At 38.3% G+C, this 15,376-nt stretch overlaps 1 protein-coding gene across 1 annotated transcript; it reads right to left on the reverse strand.

The window, feature by feature from the left end:
• Positions 1 to 1,859: 1,859 nt before the first annotated feature.
• Positions 1,860 to 8,736, reverse strand: si:ch73-347e22.8 (translation initiation factor IF-2). Its single transcript, XM_061881937.1, has 4 exons — positions 8,247 to 8,736; positions 5,061 to 5,115; positions 2,631 to 2,745; positions 1,860 to 2,391 (listed from the first exon to the last, which is right to left on the reverse strand). The coding sequence occupies exons 1-4, from the start codon at positions 8,538 to 8,540 to the stop codon at positions 2,157 to 2,159; spliced, it is 699 nt and encodes a 232-aa protein (XP_061737921.1). The 5' UTR covers positions 8,541 to 8,736; the 3' UTR covers positions 1,860 to 2,156.
• Between the last annotated feature and the right edge of the window lie 6,640 nt (positions 8,737 to 15,376).

Below are 15,376 nucleotides of genomic sequence, written 5' to 3' on the forward strand. Positions count from 1 at the left end.
TTGGATTGTATATAGTTATGTATATATTTGTTTATATTTATATTAATATTTTTTATATATATTAAATCCTACTTCATATTCTAAAGTGCTGTTTTTACAGTGTTAATAGAAGCGCACACACTTTTTTTTCCCTTTTACTCAATATAAAGCTTTGTTTCCTGTTGCGATCTGCGGCACGAATCGCTTGTCATTTAGAGTCTTGAGTTTGTTTGTGTACTTCCTGATTTGTTTTTTGTCACCATGGCGACTTGATTTGTTCACCTGCTTATTTGCACACCTGTTTTCATCAGAGACTCTATATAACCTGCCCTTTTCGTTTTCTCGGGCTGGTCTCGTACTGTGACGTCTTGGTGGCATCTTGGTGCCAATGGTGCTCTTCCAGGGTGCAGTCGGGCAACAGACACAGCGTGGAGGTAAGAGATAATGATTTATTTAACTAACTAACAGACTAATAACAAAAACACTCGGTACCAAAAGAAAAAAACAAAAAGCTTGTTAGCATAGGAGCTAGGGGAACAAAAGGCGGCTAAGCACGGTACCTTTAGCGAATATACGACATGAAACAAAGAGGCTAAGCGCGGAGGCTATCGGGTCCAAACATCAAAATACAAACGTCACTGGTTGCGTGAAAGCAAACACTACGAGGCCAGGCCGAGAAAACGAAAAGGGCAGGTTATATAGAGTCCCTGAGGAAAACAGGTGTGCAAATAAGCAGGTGAACAAATCAAGTCGCCATGGTGACAAAAAACAAATCAAGAAGTACACAAACAAACTCAAGACTCTAAATGACAAGCGATCCGTGCCGCGGATCGCAACAGTTTCCTGTCATTTGAGTCAGTGAATAGTCACTACATGCTGTAAAAGAAAAATGATACATGCAAGTTTTTATTGTGATTTATGAAATGTTTTACTTTGGTGTGTTCGCCCTCTCACAAACATAAATAGGACTGTGTCCTTCTCGTGCAGTAAAGGGCATCGTAGCCTACCATTTACATATAAATGTTTTTTTCCCCTTTGTGAAGTCTGTCTGACTACAGTAAGCAACCCAAGTGACCACCACCAGCATTTCTGTGTCTTCTCCTGTGATGACCTTTTCAGCCTATTGGGGCAGAATGACAGCCTGTGATTGGCCAATTGTCAGCCTGAGGGCACTTTTGAATGCAGTCACTCAGAAGCAGTGCAAAGCAGGGCCAAAGTCAAACATGACCAAAAGGTTACATTTATTATTTTAAAAACTATTGTCATAAGTATCATCGTCTAAATACATCTGATGTAAGCTACTGCAGTGCACTTTGTGTCCACAAACAAATGATCCCTACTTAATTTCTCTGATTTTGTTTTGTTTTAAGAAAAAAAAAAAGAATTATAAAAAATTAAAACCAGATTAACAAAAAAAAGTGTGTATATTTAGTTTATCTACTGAATGTGTACAACAAAACTAAAATTACTTTGTGCATTTCATTTTTAACAAAAATAGGTGATCTCCATTAGACAAACTAACACTACATCACTTGATTCAGATCAGCCTGTTCAAAGAGGGTGAACATCCATAGACACTTACTTTTTACATCCGGGTTGTCTTCACTTGGGATCACATACTGAAAAATGAAAGAATGCCGGGACACTTTGATACATTTTGTGCAATAAAGATGCTGAACCCAATTTAATGTACATCAGTATTTGCTAAATTATTTTTTTTTAATCTTTTTTTTTTGTTATAGGTGACAAGGCAAATAGAAGTTTGTGATATCTGACACCTCACTAATCATAAATGAGGGCCAATAAAAAAAACTTGGGCTGGGCCAAAAATGCTCGATGCACTTTAAAAAATATATATTAACTGACACAAGTTGCTAAAATTTGCTTTTTTTTAAGAGCTTTTATTGTCAAAAAAAGCAGAATTTATTTTTGCCATTACTTCATTTCAAAAATATATACAATGCTGAATGAGGCACTGTATTTGGTAGTGAAATATCTATACCCAATCATGATATATATCTCACAAGAATAAGTAACATGTGGAGATTGAATATTTACTGTGGTAATGTAAGTGGAGGCACCACATGAAAATACATGAGGTGCTATTTTAAGGTGTGACATTCTTTGGGCATACTGTATTCTTTTTGTGTAAGACCAATACATTCTTGTTCTTCCTGTTAAGAAGCCACCACCTTATTTTCTTCTGGTTTTGACTCCTCTGCTTTCGCTTCTTCTGGTTTTAAATCCTCCACTTTTTCTTCTTCTGGTTTTGACTCCTCTGATTTTGCCTCTTCTGGTTTTGACTCCTCTGCTTTTGCCTCTTCTGGTTTTGACTCCTCTGCTTTTGCCTCTTCTGATTTTGTTTCCTCTGGTTTAGGAGCCTCTACAACCCCTTCACTGCTACACAACTTGCTGCAAGAGAAAGCAAACAAACTAGTAATTGCAGTTGTCTGCAAAGCATCAAGTTAGTGAGGCTATCACTGTTTTTTTCTTTCCATGATTTCCTGTCATTCTGAGTTCAATGAGCAGAGGCGGATAAATACTAGCACTAATATGTTGCAATGCGGTTAGGCACATGACAACATGAGGTGGAATAATGAGCGTTTCCAGAATTAGTGAATAAAAACATGAGCAGAAAGTGGAAACCATACCTTGCAGATTCTATCCCTTGCTTCAAAAAAGCACATATGGCACTTTGACTCTGTAGCTGTTTTTTCAGCGATTCCAGTTGAGCAGTCCATGCGGCCTTCTCTTTGCTGTTCTCACCTGGAAGTAACAATGACCAACTAGTTCAAGACAACGTGTGGGCCATTGCACCTAATCCGTGCTATATGCGACCCTATAGAACATTTCGAATGTATAAAAGCTTGATAAAATGAATAACATAGGATAGGATTAACCTTATTTATCCCACAATGGGGAAATTATGTGGTTGCAGTGCAAATTCCAAAAAGTCCACAAAAATGTATTAAAAGTAGGCCAAAAGTCCCAAAAGTGCCACCACTCATTGTGCAGGCAGAAAGTTTTTAATTTATTTATTCATTTTCATCATTTATATTTTGTATATAGCTTCAAAAAATAATTTTTACAGTTAGCTTATACGGTGGTTTATAGAGAAACATTTTCCTCTATTGTTTTCTTTCTCTAGCACAGGGTAAAAACACATGAAAACAAGAGGGAAACATTAAAAAACACAAAGGAGGTTATAAAAGAGCATAGAGCTTCTGTAAAACAGCTGCCACTTCAGCATACATACATAAAGCAACAAAAGTAAAACAAAGAAAAATAAAAATGAGTAATAAATAATACATATTGCGTGCAAACGATTGCACCCTGCTTAAATAAATAATACAATTACAGCAGTTGTAGTAGTAAAAAAAAAATCCAAAATGAAAAGTACAGTGGGACGTTGATTTACGAACCCCTCATTGTACAAACTTTTTTGACATGCTTGGTTGTATTAACCTTGTCTATGTGTAGGAATTGTTAGTTCACCTATTATGGGCCTCGCAGCGCAGACATTTTGTGCCCAGCAGCACATCCATTGTGGGTGGCTGATCGATCTCCGGTGCTCGTTCAGTCTGCACAGCAGCACCGCTGTTAGCTACTGTGCTACTTTGTGTCCATTCCAAATAAAGCAATGGAGAAGCAATGTGTGGTTTAAAACACTCAGGACACTGCCTCTACATCCCTCCCCCTTTCTTACCCTGAACATCAAGAAGATTCACTGTTTTGTTATTTAAAAACATTAATTTTGTGATATCAAACTGCGAGTGCACCACAGGGCTAATGCCAGTGTGTGCGTGTGTGTCAGCAGGGCGGCTACAAAGGAGTACAGTTCAACTAGTTGTTTTGACTTTGTTGTTAAATTGAAAGTTGATCCAATACCCCCTTGTTTTGTTTGATTCATACTTTTATTGTGCATTTATCAGACTTAAAATATGGACATTTGTAGAGGCTGGAACCCATTATTAATGTTTATACTGTTTCTTATGAAAAATACTTGCTTCATTATATGAAAGTTTCTATTTAGAAACCCTGTTCAAGAGCCAGTTCCATCATGCAAAGTGTCCTGCAGATTAATCTGATTACATATTCTATACGTACAATTTAAATAACATATTTAAACTATCTTGAACACTGGATAAAGCCTACCGTCATTTGGTTTTATTTGTAATTATTATATTTGTAATTATTCAATGTTATTATTATTGTTATTCTGCACTAAAAATAAGTGATTAAACAATTTGTTTCCCATTTATGAATCGAAAATTAAATAGTATAAAAACCAGGACTTTCTGGGAATGCGGTAGGACTAAAACTTCCAGGGCAAAATGTTTGTCCCACTATGCCGCTGCCCACAGGAGACATATTCGGAAAATAATGTTGTTGTTTTTTTTTTGTTTTTTTTTAAAACGGACGCCGAAAAATTCTAATTTTTTAAATTAAAATAATTAAAAAAACAATTACAAAAAAAAATCATTAAAAGTGGAATAATGGAGCAAACGGGTGTAAAATCATTAGAATTTGTATTTTTTATTTTTCAAACGCTAATTACACAAAGCTGACAGGCAGGCTGTAAAATGATTTTCAAAGTCTCTGATGTTGGTTTTAAAAAGGAAAAATATCAAAATGGCAACTGCATCCTTTGATTTGTCACTGTGCTGCCCTCGCTGAAAAAAGTTTAGATACCCCTGATCTACCGAAACGTGACATACAGCAACTAAGTGTATTTTCTCTAAAAAAAAAAATCAAGAAAATCTCTTTATTTAAAATTCACACCTACAATTCGTACCTACATTTTCCATCAGTCGCTCTTAAAATTACAGAATCTTCTATAAGTCAAATGGTCTACAGGAAGTTGCATCATTCAGTTCCACCCAACACTGTTTTGCAAACAATAGTTTTTTGAGGGAGGAGCTGTGTCACAGAAGCAATTAAACTCCTATCCTGAGGTACTACTGTATTATAAAAATGTTTCAACCCAGGTACTGTAGCTGACTGGAGGTTACAGGCTATTAGTATCAGAGTAACTATCAAATACTATAGTGTAAGCTTAGAAGTGACATTATTTTACTTACCTTGCAGATTACTGAATTCTGTCTGGAGTGCCATCGCCTCATCATTTAGTATTTTCTGCAAGGAAAAAGAGAAGAGGAAAATCATGACTTTTGTTCTTTTTATCAGTACCAAGAAGAGAGTTGTTTTCACATAGTATTGATATTAGGGCTGGGTGATAAATGGATATACGCGATATATCGTGGGTTTGTCTCTGTGCGATATGGAAAATGACTAAATCGTGATATTCGAGTATAAGTTCTCACGCAGTTGCTTTTAGCTGCTGGCATTACACTACAGGCTCTTAACACTCCTTTTTGTGTCTCCTTCTCACAGGAGTGTAAGCGCACCTTCTTACATATGTCATATACTGTCACTTCATACGTCAAATACGTACGCATACGCCGAGAGGTAGCAGACTGGGTAACGTTAGCTGTGATGCTAGAGAAGCCGTGCGAGTGGTAATACGAAAGAAAGAAGAAGCGAATCTGGTAACCAATGAAGTAAGAATTATTTCCCAAGAAAAACACCACGTGGTCAATCTTTCGCCAGTGTTTTGGCTTCAAGCGGGAATATGTCAAATAGACAACTTTAATTCGTCAAGTGTGGGGCACACGCGTTGCTACCAAAAGTAGCATTACTGCTAATATGTAGCATCATTTGAAAAGTCACCTGCTAATAACTGTTTGGTCAATTGACTTAGTTGTGATTTCATTCTCTGCATGAAAGTTTAAAATGAGCATATATTAATGCAGTATGAACAAGAATGTTATAATGTAGACGCATAGAATCATCATACTGCTGTGATTATATGTATCAAGTGTTAATTCAAGGCCAAGGCAAAATATCGAGCTATATATCGTCTATGGCCTAAAAATATCAAAATATCAAAAAAAGGCCATATCGCCCAGCCCTAATTGATATAATATCATTATTTGCTTCATCATCACAATTACTTCCCCATTGTTTTTGGTACAAATAAATATGTGCTTCCGTGAAAAGAAACTTGTTCATGGACAAAGTGTATAATACTTAATGTCGGTATACTGTTCTGTCATATTTTTTTGTACTAAAATTTGTCATTAATTAAAACAATAAAAGGCAGTTGGGCAGTTGAGATAGGCTCCAGCACCCCATGCGACCCCGAAAGAACAAGTTGTTGAAAAATGAATGAATGGATGGATGGATGGATGGATGGCAGTTGGATCGTAGCACTTTACAATAACAGTCACACGATTCTGAAGCAGATGGAGTCTATAAAAGGCCAGCCCAGAGCAAAATCAATAATTTCTAAATGGCGGACATTTATTCATGAAAATATGGAGAAGGTGCTGATGGTGTGTTTGACAGAGAAGCAGCTGGAAGAACAAAACAAAAAAGTCAAAACTCCAAGGTAACTGCTGTATCTTATTGTTACATTACATCATAAAACTACTGTAGTTGTTGATGGTACATTCTACTGTGGGTTGTATACAATATTTCTTATCTTTGGGGGACGGCGTAGCTCGGTTGGTAGAGAGCCCGTTTCAGCAACCTGAGTGTTTCTAGTTCGAACCCCAGCTTTCATCATCCTATTCACGTCCGTTGTGTCCTTAAGCAAGACACTTCAATATTCACTCTGGCTAGGGGCCTTGTATGGCAGCTCCCAACATTAGTGTTTGAATATGTGTGTGAATGGGTGAATGTGGAAATAGTGTCAAAGCACTTTGAGTACGTTGAAGGCAGAAAAGCTCTATACGAGTATAACTCATTTACCATTATATCTACAAGTTGTTATGTCTTATTAGAAGAAGGTTACATGTTAAAATGTTTCTGTTTTTGGGGGGACATATTACAAAACCCAAAACCAGTGAAGTTGGCACGTTGTCCATCTATCAATCCATTTTTTACCACTTTTAACTTTCAGAGTCGTGGGGGGTGCTGGGGCTTATCTTTGTGTACATCGTAAATAAAAACAAGACAATTATTTGCAAATCCTTTTCAATTCAACTCAATTGACTACACTGCAAAGACAAGACATTTAATTTTCAAACTGAGAAACTTATTTTTTTTTTTAAATAATCATCAACTTAGAGTTTAATGACAGCCACACATTGCAAAAAAGTTGTCACAGGGGCATTTTTACCACTGTGTCACATGGTCTTTCCTTTGAACAACACTCAGTAAACATTTGAGAACTGAGGAGACATATTTTTGAAGCTTTTCAGGTGGAATTATTTCCCATTTGTGCTTGATGCACAGCTTAAGTTGTTCAAAAGTCCAGGGTCTCCGTATTTTATGCTTTAAATTGCGCCACACGTTCAATGGGATATAGGTCAGGACTACAGGCAGGCCAGTCTAGTACCCGCACTCTTTTACTATGAAGCCATGCTGAAATAAGCAGAAAAAGAATAAGACGTTGATTGGATGGCAACATATGTTGCTCCAAACCCTGTATGTACCTTTCAGCAGTAATGGTGCATTCACAGATGTGTAAGTTACTCATGCCTCGGGCACCAATACACCCCCACACCATCACACATCCTGGCTTTTGAGTGCGCCTATAACAATGTGGATGATTCTTTTCCTCTTTGGTACGGAAAAACAATTTCAAATGTGGACTCGTCAGACCACAGAACATTTTTCCACTTTGCATCAGTCTACCTTAGATAAGCTTGGTCCCAGCGTAGCTGGTGGCGTTTCTGGGTGTTGTTGATAACTTTTCGCTTTGCATAGTAGAGTTTTAACTAGCACTTAAAGAAGTAAGAATGGACTGTCGTTACTAACCAGCTTTTATACCCAATCATGGCACCCACCTGTTACCAATTAGCCTGTTCACCCGTGGGATGTCCCAAATAAGTGTTTGATGAGCACTCAACTTTCTCAGTCTTTTTTGCCACGCCTTCCGCCTGAATGCAGCTGATATAGGCCCCAGGACCCCCTGTGAGCCCGAAAGGGACAAGCGGTGGGAAAATGGATGGATGCTTTTATGTACCATTTACACAACGTGCCAACTTCACTGGTTTTGGGTTTTGTAATTGAATTTCAGAGGACAAGTAATATGAAATGTATCTTATCATTAATATTTCATGATGACAGGGGAAGTTTCGCACTCAACCCTTTAAAGCTCTGATTGCTGTGTTTATTTTTCGAAATTGACAATAGCCAATAAAAATTACCCCCCGACCTACAGAGGATGTTTACTATTGTCATGTTTCAAACATTCTTACCACAGCTCCTTGGCATGGTTCCACGTGTGCCTTTGCCTTCTGTGCTTTCTCTTCTGCCGACTCGGCTGCCTCCTTCAACGACTTCTCTTCCTGGTTTCTTTCCTGGATTTGGTTCTCAATGGACATTTTCTCTTCCTGGTATCCTGCCAGCAAGCTGTGAGTCACCTTCACCTTGATGCGCTTGAACCGATTCTCAATGTACTCTTTGTCGTGCTCACTTCTGCGAGTTTTCATGACCACCACCAACGCGACAGTCACGGCGATGGTCAGAGGCAGCAGGAGTTGTATCTTCATCTTCTCACCTGGGCGTCTCGTTTGCGACACAATGCTCTACACGTACGGCATAGCACCTTTAGTTAGCGTCCACGTTTACCTTCCAAGTTTGTCCTATTGCCCAATTTGTGTATTTGGAGGGGAATAAACGCGGTGAAGGATCCCGCGGCACTCTCCGAATGAGCGCAGGTTAACGTTAGATTACAGGTGTGTCGTAAACACGCCCATGTGTGTCATGACAGTGACATTGCCTCATAGATCAATACAAATGTCGACACCAAAGTGATATCAGTCTAGTGTCGCAGTTTTTTTCCCATTGCTTACACACAGCATTTTAAATGTTCACACAGTAAGCAAAAACACAGTGCAGATTTGCCTAATATTACGCATAATATTATCATATTACACCCTCGATCATTCCACAGATTCTGCTTCAAGTTTTTGCTAAATATTATACCCAATGCTTTACACACACCTTCCCATCTTGCACATGTGATGTGGAAGAGATACTATATGGCCTTTTCCTTCTGTTGTGTGTCTTTAGACTTGGAGCTCTGTTGAGGCGAGCGAGGTCATCGTGTCATCGTCCAAGTCAGTCAGACTTTGTTGGCCACTCTTTGGCCGGTGTTTGAGGCAACTACTTTCTGGACTGGGTCCCCACACCTGCAGGAGGCACTATCCGCAAGTTCCCACCTTTTCATCACTGCTCCGTAGGGTCCGACGCCAGTCTTCATAAAAAAATACTATGGCCTGATCCAGCTACACGCGCAGCAGGTGATACATAGAATCAGTAACTTAGGCTTTTCAGTTCTTTCATAGAGTTGCTGTTGCCTAAGTCTGCACGTGTAGCCTATACTATCTATGCCAGTGTTTTTCAACCACTGTGCTGCGGCACACTAGATATTGTCTGGTGTGCCGTGGGAAATTATTTAAATTCACCTATTTGGGCTTAAAAATATTTTTTTGCAAACCAGTAGTTGTAATCCGCAAATAATGTGCCGTTGTTGTGTCGGTGTTGTCCAGAGCTCGGCAGAGTCACCATGTTATATAGTCTTCTATATCAGTAGGTGAAGCAAGTGGCTAATGTTGTAGATGTCTATGGTTTGTTGTGATCACAATATGACAGCTTAAACCACAAATAAACCAAAGGTGATTACCGCTATGAAAAAGCATTGAAGCTTAGGTAAGGATATGCAAAACGAAACTAAAACTGATCTGGCTGCAAAGTAAACAAAAATAGAATGCTGAACGACAGCAAAGACTTACAGTGATGGCGTCCACAAAGTACATCCGAACATGACAATTACGATTACAATTAACAATGGCTCCAGCACCCCACAAATAAGGATAGCGTCCGCACAACTTGTTTGCAAAAACAAAGCAGGTGTGGGGAATAGCGCTCAAAGGAAGACATGAAAATTCTACAGGAAAATACCAACAAAAAGTAATAAAACCACCAAAATAGGAGCACAATAATCAATACACACAGGAAAACACCAAAAAATTCAAAATAAGTCATGGCGTGATGTGACAGGTCATGGCAGTACTTTGAGACAAGAGCTACAGTGATGCATTGTTGGTTATGGTTTGAATTCATATCCAACAATTGCGAGGACGTATTGTTACAATGTTGGCCCTCTGATGAGGGCGTTTCAAAGGATGCAGCTGAGATAGGCTCCAGCACCACCCGCGAGCCCAAAAGGGACAATGCTGTAATTTTTATTCATCTTCAGAATACAAAATACATATTTTCAGTTTGCAGCATCATTGTTGAGCAGTTCTGGAAACGATTACTGAATATTTTTACTATCTCTTCAGGTCCTTACATATAGGCCCACTTCAAAGTAAACAATGACAATTGGTATGGATTTACCAATATATTTTGTCAAGTTACAGTAATCATTCATCACATATGCTAAAATGGTCGGGGAAAATGTCCCAAACATGTGATTTCTCATTGTAAAATAGGGTTTTTTACAAATGTGTTTTGTATTTATCACTGTTCTGGGTAACTCACTCCAACTGTGAGTGTGTGTGTGTGTGTGTGTGTGTGTGTGTGTGTGTGTGTGTGTGTGTGTGTGTGTGTGTGTGTGTGTGTGTGTGTGTGTGTGTGCGCCAAATTAACTTTTGGTGTAACATCTTCGCCAAGGCAGGGCTGCAAGATGGACAAAAACGTATGTGAAGAACAACCATTTTCAGAGAATGTGCCGGACTTTTTGTAGAATAAGTTATTAATGTTGCAGGTTCGATTCCCGCTTCCGCCATCCTAGTCACTGCCGTTGTGTCTCTGGGCAAGACGCTTTACCCACCTGCTCCCAGTGCCACCCACACTGGTTTAAATGTAACTTAGATATTGGGTTTCACTATGTAAAGCGCTTTGAGTCATTAGAGAAAAAGCGCTATATAAATATAATTCACTTCACTTCACTAATGTTCAATTCCAGTTACCATCTCTTTATTCAGACACTTTCATGATAAAATAATCTGTGAAGACCTTGCCCTTAAGAAATGTAATATATGTGAAATATGTGGTGCATTTTGCACCATGTTGAAACTGCATGTATGTTTGAAAAAAAAAACTCAACCAACCCTTAAATTGAAGGATCCAAACAGTATACTAACACACATTATACAGTCAGATTGAATAAAACACCGAATAACTACTGTTACAATAAAATATGTAAGATGTATTGCTTATAAATTATGTTGAACTGTATGTTCTAAAATAGACTTAGACTTAAACAAACTTTATTGATTCACGAGGGAAATTGTTCCACACAGTAGCTCGGTTTCCAAGGATGGAAAGGGTAAGGATATAAAGGATAATGCACACAAGGGCACAAAAAGAGCAAAAGCAACATAAAGTAGACTAAAATGTACAAGAGTATCAATATAAAATATAACATATATGTACAGTAATGGATTAATAATAATGGATTAGATTTATATAGCACTTTTAGTCACTCAAAGTGCTTCACAGAGAAGTGAGAACCCATCATTAATTCACTCCTGGTGATGGTAAGCTACGTTCATAGCCACAGCTGCCCTAGAGTAGACTGACGGAAGCGTGGCTGCCAGTTTGCACCTACGGCCCGTCCGACCACCACCTATCTTTCATTCACCTGTGTGAGCAGCACCGGGGGCAAGGACACAACAGCAGTGATTTGGATGGTAAGAGGCGGGAGCGAACTTGGAATCCTCAGGTTTCTGGCACGGCCGCTCTACCCACTACACAATGCCGCCCCATATTATATATACAGTATAAAATATATACTGATATATAATATTACGCTTTTATAAAATATATCCAATATATAACAAATCCCAATTACTATATAATTAAGTAATAAATATAATTAAGATTCTGATATTCATTTTTCAGTGCATTAAACTATGTTTTTAATACTTTAGCCGACAAGTTTAAAATTTGTTTGCATGCAGAATCAAATATGTTTTTTGCATGTCAGTCCGTTCAAACCTATTCAACACTATTGCTCTATTTTTGATGTCCAGTACAACGTCTCCCGTGGAGATGATTGTAGCAGTCTTGCGCCGTGGGGTTCTTTTGGACCGATGAAGCACACTCAGGCTCGTCGGCAAGTTTACAACTTTTTATTTTGTTTCCACCAAAGTGTCTCTTTTTCCAAGAAGTGTCTTGTTTTGGGTCACGTTCCTTCTCCTGGCTTTTCAGCCCCCCTCTGCGGTCACCGACGCTGCTAATAAAGAGACAGGTGATCAGATAACTCGTTCGAGCTGAGATATCTACTCACCTGTCATCTGCTTTCAGCCGGATCCTGCGCATGCCCTGTCTGTCCACAGGCGGCACGATACCACACCCCGCTTCCCACAATGATATTGCCAGTGATCCCAAGCAGTATATGCAGTGCTTGACTGCCAGTCTGCCGATACAATGATGTGCTGAGTGTTTTACCTGTATGGGTAAGCCACCCAAAGATGGAAACACATTTCGGCCGCATGAAGCGTATGATCTTTATTTTCTAGTCCCTACCCAAAGGTGAGGGCAAAGGAATGTCGATCGCCCGGTAAATCAAGAGCTTTGCCTTACGGACCAGTTCTCTCTTCAACACAATGGTCCGATACAGCAGCTATGGCTCATGTGTGCCTAGAAATTATGTCCATTAAAATTATGAACAGAACAGCTAAGAAAGGGCAGCCTTGGCAGAGATCAACATTTACAGCGAACATGTTGACTTTACTCGTACATTCTTATACAACTTTTCATATTTGTATTTTTTTATTAGAAGTTTATTTGGGTTTGGGGGATATTTTCAATTTCGGTGTCAACACGATACCAATTGATAACAAAGCCTGATGATACCGATACTTTTTAGTAAAAGGGTATATATTGTGATTTTTTTGTACATTTAAACAGTTTCTTGTTGTTTACATAAGATGTGATGGTGTTTTTTTTAGTCAAAATATTGCATCTATTATGTTTTACATACCTTTTTGTGGGCGGTCTAATTTACGTGGCTCCATTTCAAATACGTCTTTTCCCGGTTTTTCATTTTTAACCCTTCCATAGCGAGTCTACTGCCCTATATAAGTTCAAACTATACGCTGCTTTGTATTAAAAATGACAAAAGCGGAGGATGCATGTGCATGTATGAGAAAGTCTGCTCCACAACGAGAGGATAGAGCAGAAGAAAGAGTTTATTGACAACAGCGTTGTCTACAGTGCAGGACTACAGTGGCGGAACCACGCAAAGCACTTTGGGTAAATTTCTACCATAAAAAACCTCACAGGCTTTGCAAATTTCAAATGACTAGTTTAGCGTAAGTATGAAGAAAGGCAAGATTGTTTTATAAATATCCCCACAATGTCTCCCTGGTTTGATTTTAAAATGTTTGAGACTTACGCAGATCCCAAATACACAACAGCAGGTACCAATAGGTAGGAAAAGTTAACAGTGCATAATAGGGCTCCTTTAAAAAATTCAATTTTATTGAATGATTTTGTGATTTTTGCCTTAAATATGTTAATCAAATAAGGAATTAAAAAATAACAGAACAAAGATATAAAGCTGACATAACTTGTTTTTTTTTACTACATATACATTACTGCTGTCATTGGATAAACATTTTTAATGACATTTTTGAATTTGGATTATTCATGATTAATTACAGGTTATTACTACGGTGCGTAATTTAAATCAACTTAAAAAAAGATACTAATATTTGGACACAAATGCAATTTTACTAGCAGAATGTATTACACAAACATTTTTTTAAATGTTTTACTTGAATGCGCGCCATTTATTTGTTCAAAACTTGCTAACAGCTTTATCTAAATAAACCCCATTAGGATGTATTTTGAAGCATCATTTTTCCCAGAGCACTCCAGTCGGAGTTTCCTCACTAATCTTTGCACTGACGTATACATGCATTGACCGTATAACAACCTGCTCCACCTTTTAGGTAACCATCCACTGTAATGGCAATTCTTCTCAAATAGTGGGGCTGGCCCTTTGGGAAGGTGCAGTGCGGTGCCAGGGAAAGTGCTTTATCAGTATCATGCTTCAAACTCTGCTTCGAAAAACTGTACTACAACATGTGATCATTCTGGCCATTTATTCCAAAATCCTCATTTGAAATAAGAAATACAAATAAAAATCATTACACATTGTTTTATTAATTTTGGTTTTGTAGGCTCAAGTGTTTCACATCTTGTACACCTGATTTAATGTTGCTGATCAATTTCAATGTATTATTTGAGTTTATTCAATTGCATTTCAGTTTGGTACATATCAGTTTATTTTCAACAATAAAACAATAATATAACCTGATGTATCACATATTTCCAGTTTTATTACAGCACGTCCAAAAAGAAGTAAGAGGAAGCGGAGCTTATTTAATCCTACCAGTTTTCAAATCATAGCAGTTTCATCCCATTTCTTAGCTCTCTGCAACGGAACAGTGAATAAATTATAAATAAATTACATATACCATAAGTAAGTAAACAAATATCAAATACATATTCATTATTTCATTAAAAAAAAGGTTTAGGATGTTTATCATAATGGTTCTTTGTGAACACTTGTATTTTCAGTCATTTAAACTGAATTATATTAGTGCTTTGTTTGATTTCCTTCCTTAATCCATTCCATAATGTAACTCCAAATATATTTCCGTATTATATAATTCAAGTCAGTCAAAATGTTTTATAATTTAAATAGGGATTTTTCCATCCCATCCATCCATCCATTTTCTACCGCTTATTCCCTTTCGGGGTCGCGGGGGGCGCTGTCGCCTATCTCAGCTACAATCGGGCGGAAGGCGGGGTACACCCTGGACAAGTCGCCACCTCATCGCAGGGCCAACACAGATAGACAGACAACATTCACACTCACATTCACACACTAGGGCCCATTTAGTGTTGCCAATCAACCTATCCGCAGGTGCATGTCTTTGGAGGTGGGAGGAAGCCGGGGTACCCGGAGGGAGCCCACGCATTCACGGGGAGAACATGCAAACTCCACACAGAAAGATCCTCAGCCTGTAATTGAACCCAGGACTGCAGGACCTTCGTATTGTGAGGCAGACGCACTAACCCCTCTGCCACCGTGAAGCCCATAAGGATTTTTATTTTTAGCAAATTGATGCATTTTAAATCTTTTGTTACATACTGAAAAACATTAAAAACAAAGTTATTTGTCGTAAGTTGATCTTTATGTTGTCACGACCTGAATAGACTCTGGAAACAGATGCAGGATTTCGGAAACAGATATTTATTCGGACAAGGGAAGGGGTACAAAACGGGAGAAACAAAACAGGCTATCAAAAACAGAACTAACCTGACAAAGGTTTGCAAACAAAGAATCTCCCGTGGATCAAAA

This window comes from Nerophis ophidion, linkage group LG21 (assembly GCF_033978795.1).
Source record: "Nerophis ophidion isolate RoL-2023_Sa linkage group LG21, RoL_Noph_v1.0, whole genome shotgun sequence".
NCBI classification, from domain to species: domain Eukaryota; kingdom Metazoa; phylum Chordata; class Actinopteri; order Syngnathiformes; family Syngnathidae; genus Nerophis; species Nerophis ophidion.